Below are 13,618 nucleotides of genomic sequence, written 5' to 3' on the forward strand. Positions count from 1 at the left end.
TATTCAACGTAAGTTGGTGAGTGGACAAATAAGAAAATATTTACAATGTACACAAAGCTGGACATAGAATACCGTGTATACAAATGTACAAAACCCAAATTCGGGAAAAAAAAAATTATTATAAAATTTACAGGGAAAACTGAACTGTGTGTTCTTTCTCAGTTGCGTTGTATTTTTTTCAGCCGTTTTCGTACTCTTGCTCTGATTGGGTAGCAGCGTCCCAACTCCTGCGCTGTGATTGGCCAGCCGCACGTATCCTGGCAAACATATGCAGACAAGCCCTGCCCCTATTATCCGAGGATTGGCCAATAGTTGCGTTATAAACCGTCGAGACTAGCCCAGAAAGGCGGGGCCTGTCAGAATGCGGGTGGGAAACCAAAATAATAACCACGCCCTTACGCTTAGTAGCGCTTAATGAAAAGTACCTCTCACGCCTATTTAGAGCGCCCGTTTCCAGAGGCCCCGCCCACCCTCAAACATCCAGATGAGAGTCCAACTAAAAGCTTCCATTCCAAGTTTTTCTTCGACATGAGTGGACCCTGCGGACAGCGGCTCATGGCTCAAAACCAGTAGGTCAGTTTTGGAGAATATTATTTGTATGAAATATTCCGTTTAACTTTGTTTCTTTCAAACTTCTTTGGACGAAACGTTTGGATACTCTGAAGTTTGTTTCGCTTTCACGGAGAGCAGCCCGTAAAGGTTTGTGTAAAGCTCTTATCTCCCTGAGGGGCTTATCTAGCGGTTATCTCCTTGTTGGAAAGACATATTGCGTTTTGTTTCCTATCTGTTTCACTCTGCGAGAGCTTTTTGTGGTAATTTGATGAGGATCCAGTCCTTCAGTGGAGATCCTTCTCGGGATTGTGGAATGTGCTCAGCTGTTTCTCTCATGGGACTTTTATTCCTGAATTATTAAAATAAATACGAATGATTGAAAAATAACATAAAAGAATGAAAGTTCTGAAAGTTAAAGCAACAGTGCAGTCTGCAGAGTTGGTTTTTCTTTTAAATGAAAATGTTATTTTGAAATATGTTTATATTTTATTGTACTTTAAATGTTTTCTGTATACTATTAACATTTTTTGTTTGATTTTGTTTGTGTTAAAAATCATGAGATAATTTAAAAAACAATATCTGGTGAATTCTTATTCAATATATGGATTTGGGTAAAATTCGTGCCCAACTTTATATTTTAAAGAATACACATTAAAATGTTCTATTGTGGGTCACTTTTCAGGTCACAAACTTCAAAGTTTTTCATGACTTTTGAGGACCTTTGGGAATGAAAAATGCTTGGGAGGTTTTATCAAGTTTTTTAACTAATATGCTTCTGTGCTCTGAATAAAATACAAACTCAAAAACCACCATTGATCATATATTTTTTTTATTTTCAAATCCGCAGGGTGACTTACATGGTCTCTGTTTTTCCACGAACTGATATATCAAAGGGATCCTGGATGGACCTGGGGGACAACAGCTGGTCCATGGTGAAGCGTGAAGTGTCCAGTAGCCCGGGGTCTCCGGCTGAGCAGAGCTACTTACCTGGAGACAGGAGGGACCGGCACACATCTGGAGAACTGAGGTCATGTGGTCCGTCATCACTGGGTGCATCCAGGCGCCCTGAGGGCAGGCCGCTGCACTCTTACAGCCCCTTCGGTCATCCTGTTAATGTCCTGCCAGGCTCTGAGGAGGCTGCACTCTTCACGGACTTGGACCAGAGCAACAAGCTGATCATTTCAGGAGGGGGGCATAAGGGTGGGCTCATAGTGGACCCCAGCGACATGTACCAGACCCTGGCAACTGCGTACGACTCGCCCTCAGCCGGTTACGTGCACTCCAGCCCCAATTCTCCTGTCTATGTGCCCACTTCTCGGGTAGGGCCCATGATCCCAAGCCTTTCCTACCTGCAGCCGGGCGTGTCGTCTCAGCCTAGTCACGGGGTCACTGGTCACCCAGCCTGGACACAGCCCACTCCCGAGAGCCCATCTTACAGTTCTGGTAGTCCCCACACCTCCAGCCGCTTCCACTATTCCCCAAGCCCACCCATCAACAACGGCACATCACGGGACTCCAGCTACTCCAACCCACTGAATACTAATGGCCGTGACCAGTACCTGTCCAGGCCCATCAGCGGGTCTTATCCCAGTCCCTACCCGCCCTACGTGCCCCCACAGCTGCCCCAACTGACCCCAGCCTGGCCAACTGCCTCCTTCGACAACTCCATGCTCCACTCTCTCCAGACCAGAGCAGCGCCACTCTCGATCAGACCTGGGCCTGGAGGTACACCTTTCCTAAACTTTATAGGGCACAGGGAAAGTTGTCTCCTGGTTAAGTGAAATGTTTTGTTGTGAAAATCAGTACACATCTGCAACAGAGGACATACAAACATTTTAAAACACACATAGTCATTATTTGCTGAAGTCTAAACACTGGGGAAAAGGGCCAGAAACATCAGCCAAATCAGAAACAGCATATAATATAAAATATTGAGAAAATGTTACATGTAATTTTTGTTTTCACTAGAGGGTGTTCTCTCTTACACTCGTTTAGGAAATCAACCTGTCATTTTACCGGGAGTGTTCAAACTGCTGCAAACAACTTTAGACTTAAGCTTAAACTGAAGGCTTTGTTTGTTCCTGGGAGTGTTTTAGAATTTCTTAAAAATGTTTATTGGAAGATTTTCCTCATGTCAGAGATATTTCTACTGATTTTAGGGACAATCTTAAGTAAGAATCAATTTAACATTTAACATCAAACGAAGAGGGAGAAAATGGGGTTATTCAGATTAAACTGGATATCTGTTCAACCTTTTTAGGCCTTACATTTTTTGTGTTAAATACATTGAAATAACAAATACATTCAACTTAAGCCCTGGGCTATTAACCTTCGGCCCCAGTAGGACTCTTGGTTTTAATTGTTGTGCACATTATAATCTCCCCCTTTTGCTGTTCAAGTGTCAGTGAAAATGACTAGTGAAATGTCAAATTACAATCCAAAGTTAATTCTAAAGTATTTTATACCATTAGCGGATGTTCACCAGGTTCATTTCCCAGTAAAATAGATTCTATTTAAGGTCCATTTCTTCTTTCAGGATTTTTTTTAAATTATGCATTAAAAAAGGTAATATATTATATATATACAGCATATATTAGTGAAATCAATATATAATACATGATAAGTAGCCTTTTTTATGGGATCAGTTGCTTGTTTACTGTTTCTGGCAAAAATGTTGCAGTGATTTTATTTTTTTTTTTACATATTTTTTATAGTTTATCATTCCCACATTCAACAAAAAATAGCCATATATAAGTGTGCTTTTTTAAATAATGAATTTAGTTATTTTTATTTAGAAAATCAGTAGAACATGTTCTTTTGCAAGAAACGCGCACGGACTGTTTTATTATGCGATTAATAATGTTATTATTAGCAACGTCTAATAACAATCTGATGCCGGTAAATAATGTAGAATAACATACTATTGTTTAATTACGATTGTTACCGTAATTAGGTCTATAACGAATCTATTAATACACTGTAATACCAGTCGAGGAAATGCTTAGCGTGATTGTGTGTGTGTTTATTTGTTTGTGTTCGCTGTAGACCTGCTGGAGGACGTGCTGGAGGCGCGCGAGTGTGTGAACTGTGGCTCCGTGTCCACGCCGCTGTGGAGGCGCGATGGCACCGGTCACTTTCTTTGTAACGCGTGCGGACTCTACAGCAAGATGAACGGCCTCAGCCGCCCACTCATCAAGCCGCAGAAGCGCATGGTGAGCCTCAGCGCTGCGCTACACCCGCGCACACTCTCTCTATCTGATTCTCTCTGAGGACTGCGCAAAATGTGTGCGGGTTCTCCTCACACCACTCCTCGGGCTAACGGACAGGTTTATTGCGCAGGAGACGGCACGGACCATCACGAGCCTAATAGACCTCTCTGACACACATTATTACTTAGTGTGTATTATTTCTAACACACACACACACATTAATACATATACATTTTTGTCATATTAATATTATTTGGGATTTTTTTCAGCAGTAGGTTGGTGGTAGAAGAAAAAATGTAGACTACAAAACTAGTTAAACTACGATGTCGTTAAATGTTACCAGAGTTAGCATTACATATTAAGACTGTTCTACTTTTATACCTTAAATAATTTTATTTTCAGCTACATTTTAGTGAAACCCATGACTCCAGATATTTGAACGTCATATGAGTACAAAGTGGGTCTTCTTTTCATTTAAAAATAAAGTTAAAAGCAAAGTTAAAAAATACATAAATGCAGAACCATTTTTAAAACCTATTTTTAGCTTTTACAAAACGAGAGTAATCCGTGTAGTTTCAGTATACTGAAGTAAAAAAGAAAGAACAGCTAATACAAATTCTAGGCACTAAAAATTTACTTTCACGTATTATTCAGGTTGCTGAGCTGATAAAATGAAATAAAATAATAATAAAATAAGCAATACTGGATACTCTAAGGAAGATCTATTTTCTGAAGCGGAGTGAGATTTTAAACGAAGTGCTATCGCCAGCGTTCGCCATTTTCCCGCTGTTTAATCTCTTTCCTCGCTGAACTCCGACTCGCTAGGTCCTAAAGTTTGCTGCAGTATTCATGTTTAAAGACGTGCTTCTGTCAAAGACAGTAGTTTGATAGATTTATTACAATAATAAACTAAAATAACAAGGCATTTTTACTCCGTATTTTTATTTTTTATTTATTTATTTATTTTGCATTTCTGCCAGACTCCTGAAACAATAAGACTTATTATTTATCATTATTCACAGAATAAATACAAGGCTACATGATATCATAGTAAGTGCCTTAAAATAATTTTTGTACTAATAATTTAAGCTTTAAAAAATTAATTAAAATACAAAATGCTGTTTCAGAATTTTAGGTTTTTTGTTAGAGACGCTTCCATGTGCCGTTGAAAGAATGAGTACATTATGTAAATGAGTTTGTTATATATTTATTTATTTGCTAATTTTGTTTGTTTGTCAGGCCTCTTCCCGCCGCCTCGGTCTCTCCTGCGCAAACTGTCAGACCAGCACCACGACACTGTGGCGCAGAAATGCAGAGGGTGAACCGGTGTGTAACGCGTGTGGACTTTACACTAAACTACATGGGGTAAGTTGCAAGAATATGAAATGTTTAATTAAACCTGTTTACCTTACCTTTTTAACTCACCTGTTCAACTCACAGGTTTATTGAATCCATTTATCTCAGAAACTATACACCTGAACCAGCTTACACTGTCAGAAAAAGTTCAAAATAATATAAGTGCACAATCAAATTGAGAACAGTGGTCTCAGAGTCATAAACTCCTGCTTCACATGATTTAAGTGGTAACCCTCCCTCTACAAGTGCATTTGGCTATTTAGTAGCTTATATACTCTGAGGGCATAGGGGGCTGTGAGGGGCTACTCCAGTTAGTGAAAGGGCATTTTTCACCCGTGTTTATCTGAACAGGTGCCCAGACCTTTGGCCATGAAGAAAGAAGGGATTCAGACAAGGAAAAGGAAACCCAAAACCTTGAACAAAACAAAGGGATCATCAGGTTTGTTAAGATATAACTTTATTTAAGAAATGAACTATAGGCACATGTCTAAATATATAAAGCTAAGTAATACCCAGTCTAGTATATATTAATGTATTTATTTGTCTATTTATAATTACCCACAGGAAGCAGCTCTGTCCCCATGACTCCAACATCCTCCTCTTCATCCTCCTCCTCATCCTCCACTTCAGAGGAGAGCTCCAAGAACAGTCCTCCATCAGCGCAGGTGTCCGTGACCTCTGTAAGTTCACGTCTCTTAAAGAAACCTTAATCTCAAAAGCCTAAGGAGACTCTCTTTACGTACTTACCCATTGTTTTTTAATGGAGTTATGAAATAACTAAAGTTTGGGAGACGGACCATGCCCAGACTCCTCCCCTTCACCATTACACACTATAAAACCACTCCTCTCCCCTCACCTTCTCGTGATGAACTTCGCACCCCTCCAACACCCCTACTCGCCTTTTTCCATCAATCTTCACCAGTAGAAGCCACCCAGAACTCCCAGAGTTCCCCTTCCTTGCCCTGCTCACATCAGGAGTGGTCTGCATTTCGCAAACAGGTTTTAAAAAACACTTTTTAATACTGGCCATACAATTATTTACACACAATTCCTTATAAAACCAAATATGTTCATTGGGATTTTTCCTCCTTCACTGTAGACTGTACTCTTCTGGAAGGCTTTACACTTAACTTCAAACATTGCTGTGAAAATGTGATAAACAGTGAGGTCATGTACCGGTGTTGGAGGAGTGAATTATAATTTTAGGTTTTCTATGATGCTCTATCAGTCCAGAGAGTGCCGTTCTACAACTCCACAGCTAAGTTTACTCCTATCTGCACATGTGCTGTCAGGGAAAAATAATTTGTGTTGATCTCATATGCCTCATGTCATCTCCAGGACTTATATTATGTTCTTTTATTTTACACAGTTTTATATTGAAAACTTATTTCTCTCTGCTTCTGGAAAAGTAAATGTAGTTTACCTCTAAAACCACTGTTGTACCTTTAACAGAGTACCTCTACTGTACCTTTTTATTCTGAGTGTGTGCTCAATAATCTCTTTTATTTTTATGCATTTTCTATATAGATTTACTAAGATTTGCACACTAACCCGCTAAATTAATGAATTATAGGGCGTGTCTACACACATTTGGATATATACACTCTATACCTTATAATTCAGTGGCGATAATCATTGTTGATGTTTGTTTTCATTCTAGGTGAACTCCTCAGCCATGGTGGCTCAGATAGAAGTTCCAGGTACCACAGGCTCCTTAGTGAAGTACCCCGGGCAGGACGGGCTCTACACAAACGTGGGATTAACGTCCAGCGCTGATGTTGGGGCTTCTGTACGAGGGGACAGTTGGTGCCCCATGGCTTTAGCCTGACCCTTGCTTTTAACGGGATAAATCCCCACTTGCTGTAAACTGACTGTCCCAGCCGTTGTTCTGCAGTCGGCTGCTTCTGTCTGGAGCCATCCACCTGTCTTTGGTCCATGTTCACACCCTGAGCTTGTGCAAATGCTACTACTCCATTTTTTCAAGGAATATTCTTTCCAGATGATTCCACTGGAGACTATGAGTGCCAGCAGTTTAGGACCTTCCTGATGGAGATGGTGGTCTCAATGGAGTCCTCAAAAAAACCTGCCTTGGGTATTGAACCAAGCACACACTGCACTATGTGGAGTACATGGATCAAAACGTCACTGTGTACATATTCCTGCTGATGGATATCCCACCTGGAAAGAGAATTTGGATCGAGACGAGATGAACGGGAGAAAAATCCCAAACTTTTTGATCTGTTTCAAACTGGAATTGTTCCACAAACCTCCCTCCCCAAATGAAAAGAAATGTATTTATGATGCTTCTGTTATGTTTTGTCCAAAATAAAGGTAAATGTCAGATTTTAAGTCTCCCTTTACAAGCATAATTATCTTTTGTTTGCAGTGTGGCTATAAATCACTATTCCCCACACCCTTACACTAAGAAAGCTCTTATTGAATTGCGATGGTTGAATACAGGGTAAATGAAAGGAATAGCTTTTTTTTTTCTGCTTGATTTTTTATTATGTCGCTCTGGATCAGTGTCAAAATCAAGAAACTCTGAACGTAAAGAAATGAATGGTACTACTCTGAAATGTTAAAAGGGAAAATTTCAGTAGGGTTCAATTCTTTTAATATAAACAAGAATAAAACACAATTGCTAGTAAAAACATGAATTATTAGAACAAACAGCACTCAGGATACATTTTCTGATGCAAAATCACTAGTTTTGTTACAATACACAACTGCAAAATAGTTTTGCTGCAATATATATTTTGTGTAACACATTACTACCTAAGGCATTGGTATATCAGTGCTAATGCTGATGAATATTTCATTTGATTTCTGTTATATTCTTCCAAATAAAAAACACAGTTCTGTGCTTTTCATTTATATAATGTTGTTGTCCAAAATATATTCAGTTTTAGCCATTTCTATTGTTCTTTTTGTCCTTTACATTTTGTGAGAATATCAAAATAATTTGACATACAGAAGTGGTATTAACTTGCGTTGAAAGTACAGGATATTGTTTTTTTACAGTTTTGTAATTTTTGCAGATTTTGGGCAGCAACAGTATACTGAAGGAAGGAGCTTTTGTGCTTTGTAGTTTGTACAATGATTAAGTTACAGAAATACGTTATTCAGCAATGAAAGAGAGTTCTTTTATTTCTTAGCATTTTATCCACAGATGCTGTTAAAATAACTGATAGCCAGAATGGCACAATATACTCAGTCTTGTCTTGGCTTTCAAGACAAGCAATTAAAGTGTAGATGTATGTTTATCCCAGAATGATCCATTTAGACTAAGTAGAGTCTAGGGAGCGCTAGGACCTGTTAAAGTAATCTCTCTGAAGGGCTGTCCTTCATTCACTGTAGTGGGAAGATTTCCAAAGAGAAGAGACTCTTTCTAAGTTAATTCATTTTGTTCGAGGCTGGACACTGTGTGCATAACACAAGCGACATTCGACTACAATCCTTCTTCTTTTGCTTCTATGACCTTTAGAGTTATTTATTTCTTAAATGTGGTGTGTTTCTTAGAGGTGGTTTCTTATTTTATTTTGGATTTACTAATGTATTTGTATTTTTTGGTTGTATTTTTTTGGCTTAATTTTCCATTTCAAAAAGTTTGATTTGTCAATGTTGGTTCAGAATTAAGCCATAGAAGGTTTCGTTCTAAACATATTTCATGGTTGGGTCCCCACCTAGGTGATTTGCAAGGGTAAAATGTTGATTGGTTGATGTCTTAAATTCCCCCAAACAACATGCCATTGTCACAACTGTAACTAAAATACATTTTGTACATTTTGAAAACTATAGAATCACAGCTATTTCCTGTGATTTTACAGATAATGTGTGTAGTGGAACATTAACTGTGTTCTGTTGCGTTGAACAGACGCAGAGCCAGTGGCTAGTATTCGTATTGAATAATCCTGTTCTAAAATCAAGCTATTTTATTTGACTGAAATGTTGTGAAATTTTTCCTCTAGTCCTCCAGATGCGTTCACACACACTGGACAATAAACAAGAGCAGTAAAGTACCTGACTGGGCTTTATTCTTATGTTTTTGTTGTTGATCGTCATGTCACTTTTGTAACAAATCCTTGTATCTTCAAAATGGTACCTTCACAACAGAATTCTAAAAACTTACACTGAAAAACATTTCCCCCAAGGGTCTTTCTTCACGAAATTTACAGTCAAGTAAAATGATGAGTGGCTTTTTAAAATAATGTGTGTGATAATCAAAAATATTTCTCATGATGTTAAATCTATACAAAATACTTACAAATACAAAATCTATCTTTTGATCCCAAGCCTATCACTTAATGTAAACTTAGAAGTTCAACAACACTAAAGAATCTACCAATGATAGTTTTTCATACGTCTTCACACATATTTGAAACATCAAATTGAATTTATTGCATCTATTATTTATTGTTTTTTTTGTTTTGTTTGTTTTTTACATTTTAATCAGTAGTACACAGGCTGCTGTAGCCTTTATTTTTCAGGAGAGTCTCCGCAGGTTAAATGTTGTTTTGCTGTGCTTTATGGCCTGGCTCTGATCTGAGGAGTTATGGCTTTGCGTGAACTTTGGCTTGTGAGTGCGCTGAACTTTGACCCTGGCTCACAGCTTGATTTATGACTAATTGACATCTTTACTGCAGTGGATCAGAGGGAGCTGTGATGTTACGTCTAGTGCCTGTTCTTTCACATTTTTAAGCAGAATCAGAATAACAACAGAGCTCATATGTATTTGAGGGATATGTAGAAACATCTCAAGAAATTCAGCAAATTGATCCCAAACAAAGATAGAGCAGATTGGGCGTAAATTATTTTTCAGTTTCTTATTGCTTTGTTGTTGTGATGTTCACAGTTGAATTTCTATAGATCTTTTTAATTGCAAGTTTAAACGGTTAGAATATAAAAGTTATTCAGAGATTTGATGTGAGTCAGAATTGTTCACAGTGGTGGTGAAGGGGACCAGACGTCTGAGGAGTTAAATGCCTTTTAAAAAGCTTCCTTACAGGAAGGGAATTTCCTGTACTTATTAAAAACAGACTAAAGTTTTGAAGAATTAGTTTTAAAAGAGTGTAGCTGTAAACCTTGGAGCTAAAACATATGTATATTTCACTTATTTTTTTTTAATTTATCATTGTTTTACAATTTTATTTAATCAAAATACTCATGGATCGTTTTTAGATTGTAAGTAATGTGGTTATATTTGTGATATCACAAACCCTTGGTTCTTCATGTACTTTAAAAAAGAGTTAATAAGCTTCTATAGAAGGAACCTTTTCACTCTTTGTGTTCATTTCAATAACAGAATACCACACTGAACAACTGGTGGCATTCCACTTTAATCTGATATGCTTTACAGAATGTATTCCGTTCATTGCTCTGTACCCACAAAAGTGTCAGATTATACCAAGAAAATCAACTTCCACTGGAATAAAACCAAGGAAAACGTGCTTGCAACGAAAGACTTTAGTTTATGGCCTTGTTTGTTCAATTGCGACATAAGGCCAGGTCCAGACATGAGTTTAGAGCTGAGTACACACGCACTTACCACTGCCCTTTTGAACTGAGTTTGTCCCACTTGCTCTGGAGAGAAGTACCAGTCACAACAGTAACTGAGAGCTCAGAAAGACAGGCAATTAATAACAGCTTTGGCACAGTTCGCTCAGAGCTTATAACATCCCACTGCATTCCAGCAGCCTCTCTATGTCACAGCACCACTCTACAGCCAACCAGAGATTTATCCAGTAGCATTAGACCAGCCGCGCACACTGTATGACATATTACTGCCACGGTTTATAAGGTGTTGGGATCTGCGAAGGATTTGAGTTAAAAGTTTGCCCTGAAAAACATATTCACAGCCTCCAAAATCTACAAATTCACTTCTACTAACATACTTCATTTCTACACTTAAAAAATCAACAGTTTGGGGTTTCTTTACTGTGAGAGCTTCCTTTGGGATCATACTGATGAGTTTATACTGAATTTGAGATACATATGCGTCCACAGGAGCAGAAGCGCAGGGGTTAACTGGGGCAGATGGCTCGAATACATCAGCTTGTTTTTTATTAAAAAGTAAAAAAAGGCTTGAAAGCCAGGTGAAAGCATATTGCTGGCAGCAGCATGCACTTTTTTTATGCACTATAAATGATAACATTGCCAAGACTTGTTAAAGGCAATTCTGTCTATATATGCAGGCCACTTTATTGAATCCCACTTAATAAATAAATAAATAAATAAATAAATAAATAAATAACTGTAGCATGGGAACATCGTTTAATTTCAAAATATTCCATTTGTTCACCTTTCTCCATACAGATAAAAATCTATACATCCACCTACCAGCACAGAACATTTCCCCCTTCCACAGTGTGGATTGTAAAGGGTCCTTGGGTGTCTAGAAAAGCGCTATATAAGTGTAATGATAGATAGATAGATAGATAGATAGATAGATAGATAGATAGAACAGCTTGGCTAATCAGGCTAATGTTTCAAGGTGAGGCACTGTTTTGAACAGCCAATCAGAACAGAGGTTATTTAGACGTCTCCCAGCTATAGGGTTAATGAAGACAACTATAAATGTAAGAGGAGCAAGATCCATTCAGATTTGCCAGACCATTATCAGGTCCACAATATTTATCAAACCAGAGTTATTAGATATTATAGAGTAATTTATACTTGTAGTTAAGTATAACTTTATGTAACATGTGACAGGGATACCGGGATGTCCCCAGAGCCTAATTTTGCTTAAAAATCTAAGGAGGTAATCTATTATATTTTGAGGTAATGAAAAATCTGTTGCGTTTTGTTTAATTACGTTAAATTTTGAAACAATGTCAGATTATTAGAATTATTAACACAGAAGAGATGTAGGCATTAGATGATTGCTATGGAATTGTTTTTTATGCCACCCACTCATCATTTTTCATGTCAGACAGGAAACTTGTCTGCCCTTGATGCTAGCGCTGAGGACACCTTTTTACCAATATTTTTTTTCATGACCTTTAGATACCTTTAGCTACACAGAGTATCACATATTTATGGAAACAGAAGCCAGCTTGAAAATATGTCTGCTTCGACCAAGACAAATTACAAACCACGCTTTAAAAATCTAAAGCTGGCAAAAGGTGAAAACTAAAGGTGGAGCAAATATTTATTTTGCTGAAAATTTATGGTTAGCATAAAGGAGCTCCTGTAACCTTGGAGCACAGAGTACTGTACACAAACACCACTCAGCTCTGTCCCCATTTTAGCATGTGCTAGAACCTCTGGTATATTCAAAACAATGTAAATGTGTTCACTTTCATTAAGCATTACAAGCAATACAAGAGGCTTTAAAAATACAGTTTGAATCTTTCAACCACGCAACACATGACAGTGTTCTTGCTGTTATAGGCTTTTTAAAACTACAGTTGATTGGATGTTAGCATGCTAATCTCTACCTCTCAAAATAGATTAGCATAGTTGGCTAAATGCTTTCTCCTCTTATCAGAAATTCAAACTAATAAAATATAATGGTGGGTTATTAAAGGTGACCTGAAATCAAAACAGAGTGTTTTGTTAGCTCATCATTTTTCACATAATTTAAAGACAAAATACTTTGTTCCCTACAATCTTTATAAACCAAAGGGTTTCAGATTTTTTAGAATATCTCCATGTCCCAGCTGTTGATTAAATATTTAGTAAACTGAAACATCTTTGACAAAAGGATGTCATGTTTGGGTGGGGCAGCACGGTGGCACAGCAGGTAGTGTCGCAGTCACACAGCTCCAGAGAACTGGAGGTTGTGGGTTTGAGTCTCGCTCCAGGTGACTGTCTGTGAGGAGTTGGTGTGTTCTCCCTGTGTCTGCGTGGGTTTGCTCCGGTTTCCTCCCACAGTCCAAAAACACACGTTGGTAGGTGGATTGGCGACTCGAAAGTGACCGTGTGTGAGTGAATGTGTGAGTGTGTGTGTTGCCCTGTGAAGGACTGGCCTTGCGCCCAATGATTCCAGGTAGGCTCTGGACCCACCGTGACCCTGAATTGGATAAGTGGTTACAGATAATGAATGAATGAATGTTTGGGTTGGTAACAAGAAGACAGTAGTCTGATTTTCAGGACTAGGAGGATAGGGGATTGGACTGATGATGAGGGTTAGACTGGACAATGATATTGGGGGCAGATGATTACTCCCTCTATCTATTCCCTCTTTTTTGTTTATTTGTTTGATTTCCAGTATTCAAAATTCAGCAAATGTATAGTAGTATACTATACATTATATAGTGGCATTCGATCTGCATGAAAAGCCCTATACCGTTTGACCAAACGGGTAAGATGGGTTGAGTCAGAAGGTCAGTGTCACCCTCCCCTCTCTGGCACTCTCTCTGGTTGAAAGTCCATGCACAGAGTAAACAATACAGGACGAATGGGACTAAAGCTCGCCTCAGGCTGTTTGACTGTTAAAGACTGCAGCTCCCTGGGGGTTTCATCTCAATGACCCCAGCACAGTCCAGCTGCCTGCGGAAGAG

At 38.4% G+C, this 13,618-nt stretch overlaps 1 protein-coding gene across 4 annotated transcripts; it reads left to right on the forward strand.

Annotated features, from left to right (window-relative positions):
• Positions 1–448: 448 nt before the first annotated feature.
• On the forward strand, positions 449–9,132 carry LOC136679369 (GATA-binding factor 6-B-like). 4 transcript variants are annotated; one of them, XM_066657861.1, is made up of 7 exons: positions 449–573; positions 1,400–2,277; positions 3,598–3,764; positions 5,001–5,126; positions 5,469–5,556; positions 5,682–5,797; positions 6,778–9,132. In XM_066657861.1, the coding sequence occupies exons 2-7, from the start codon at positions 1,410–1,412 to the stop codon at positions 6,943–6,945; spliced, it is 1,533 nt and encodes a 510-aa protein (XP_066513958.1). In that variant the 5' UTR covers positions 449–573; positions 1,400–1,409; the 3' UTR covers positions 6,946–9,132. The 4 variants fall into 4 exon arrangements, with proteins under 4 accessions (XP_066513958.1, XP_066513960.1, XP_066513957.1 ...); XM_066657863.1 differs by having other exon boundaries at positions 460–573; positions 1,446–2,277; XM_066657860.1 differs by having other exon boundaries at positions 498–569.
• The last annotated feature ends 4,486 nt before the right edge of the window (positions 9,133–13,618 follow it).

The sequence above is a fragment of the Hoplias malabaricus genome, chromosome Y, assembly GCF_029633855.1.
Source record: "Hoplias malabaricus isolate fHopMal1 chromosome Y, fHopMal1.hap1, whole genome shotgun sequence".
Classification (NCBI taxonomy): domain Eukaryota; kingdom Metazoa; phylum Chordata; class Actinopteri; order Characiformes; family Erythrinidae; genus Hoplias; species Hoplias malabaricus.

Bases quoted from the DNA above. Each gene is read 5' to 3' on its own strand.
- LOC136679369 (XM_066657860.1), top strand. From the start codon at position 529: ATGAGTGGACCCTGCGGACAGCGGCTCATGGCTCAAAACCA. The intron at 570-1,399 runs GTAGGTCAGTTT...TCAAATCCGCAG, and splicing joins CGGCTCATGGCTCAAAACCA to GGTGACTTACATGGTCTCTG. The intron at 3,765-5,000 runs GTGAGCCTCAGC...TTTGTTTGTCAG, and splicing joins TCAAGCCGCAGAAGCGCATG to GCCTCTTCCCGCCGCCTCGG.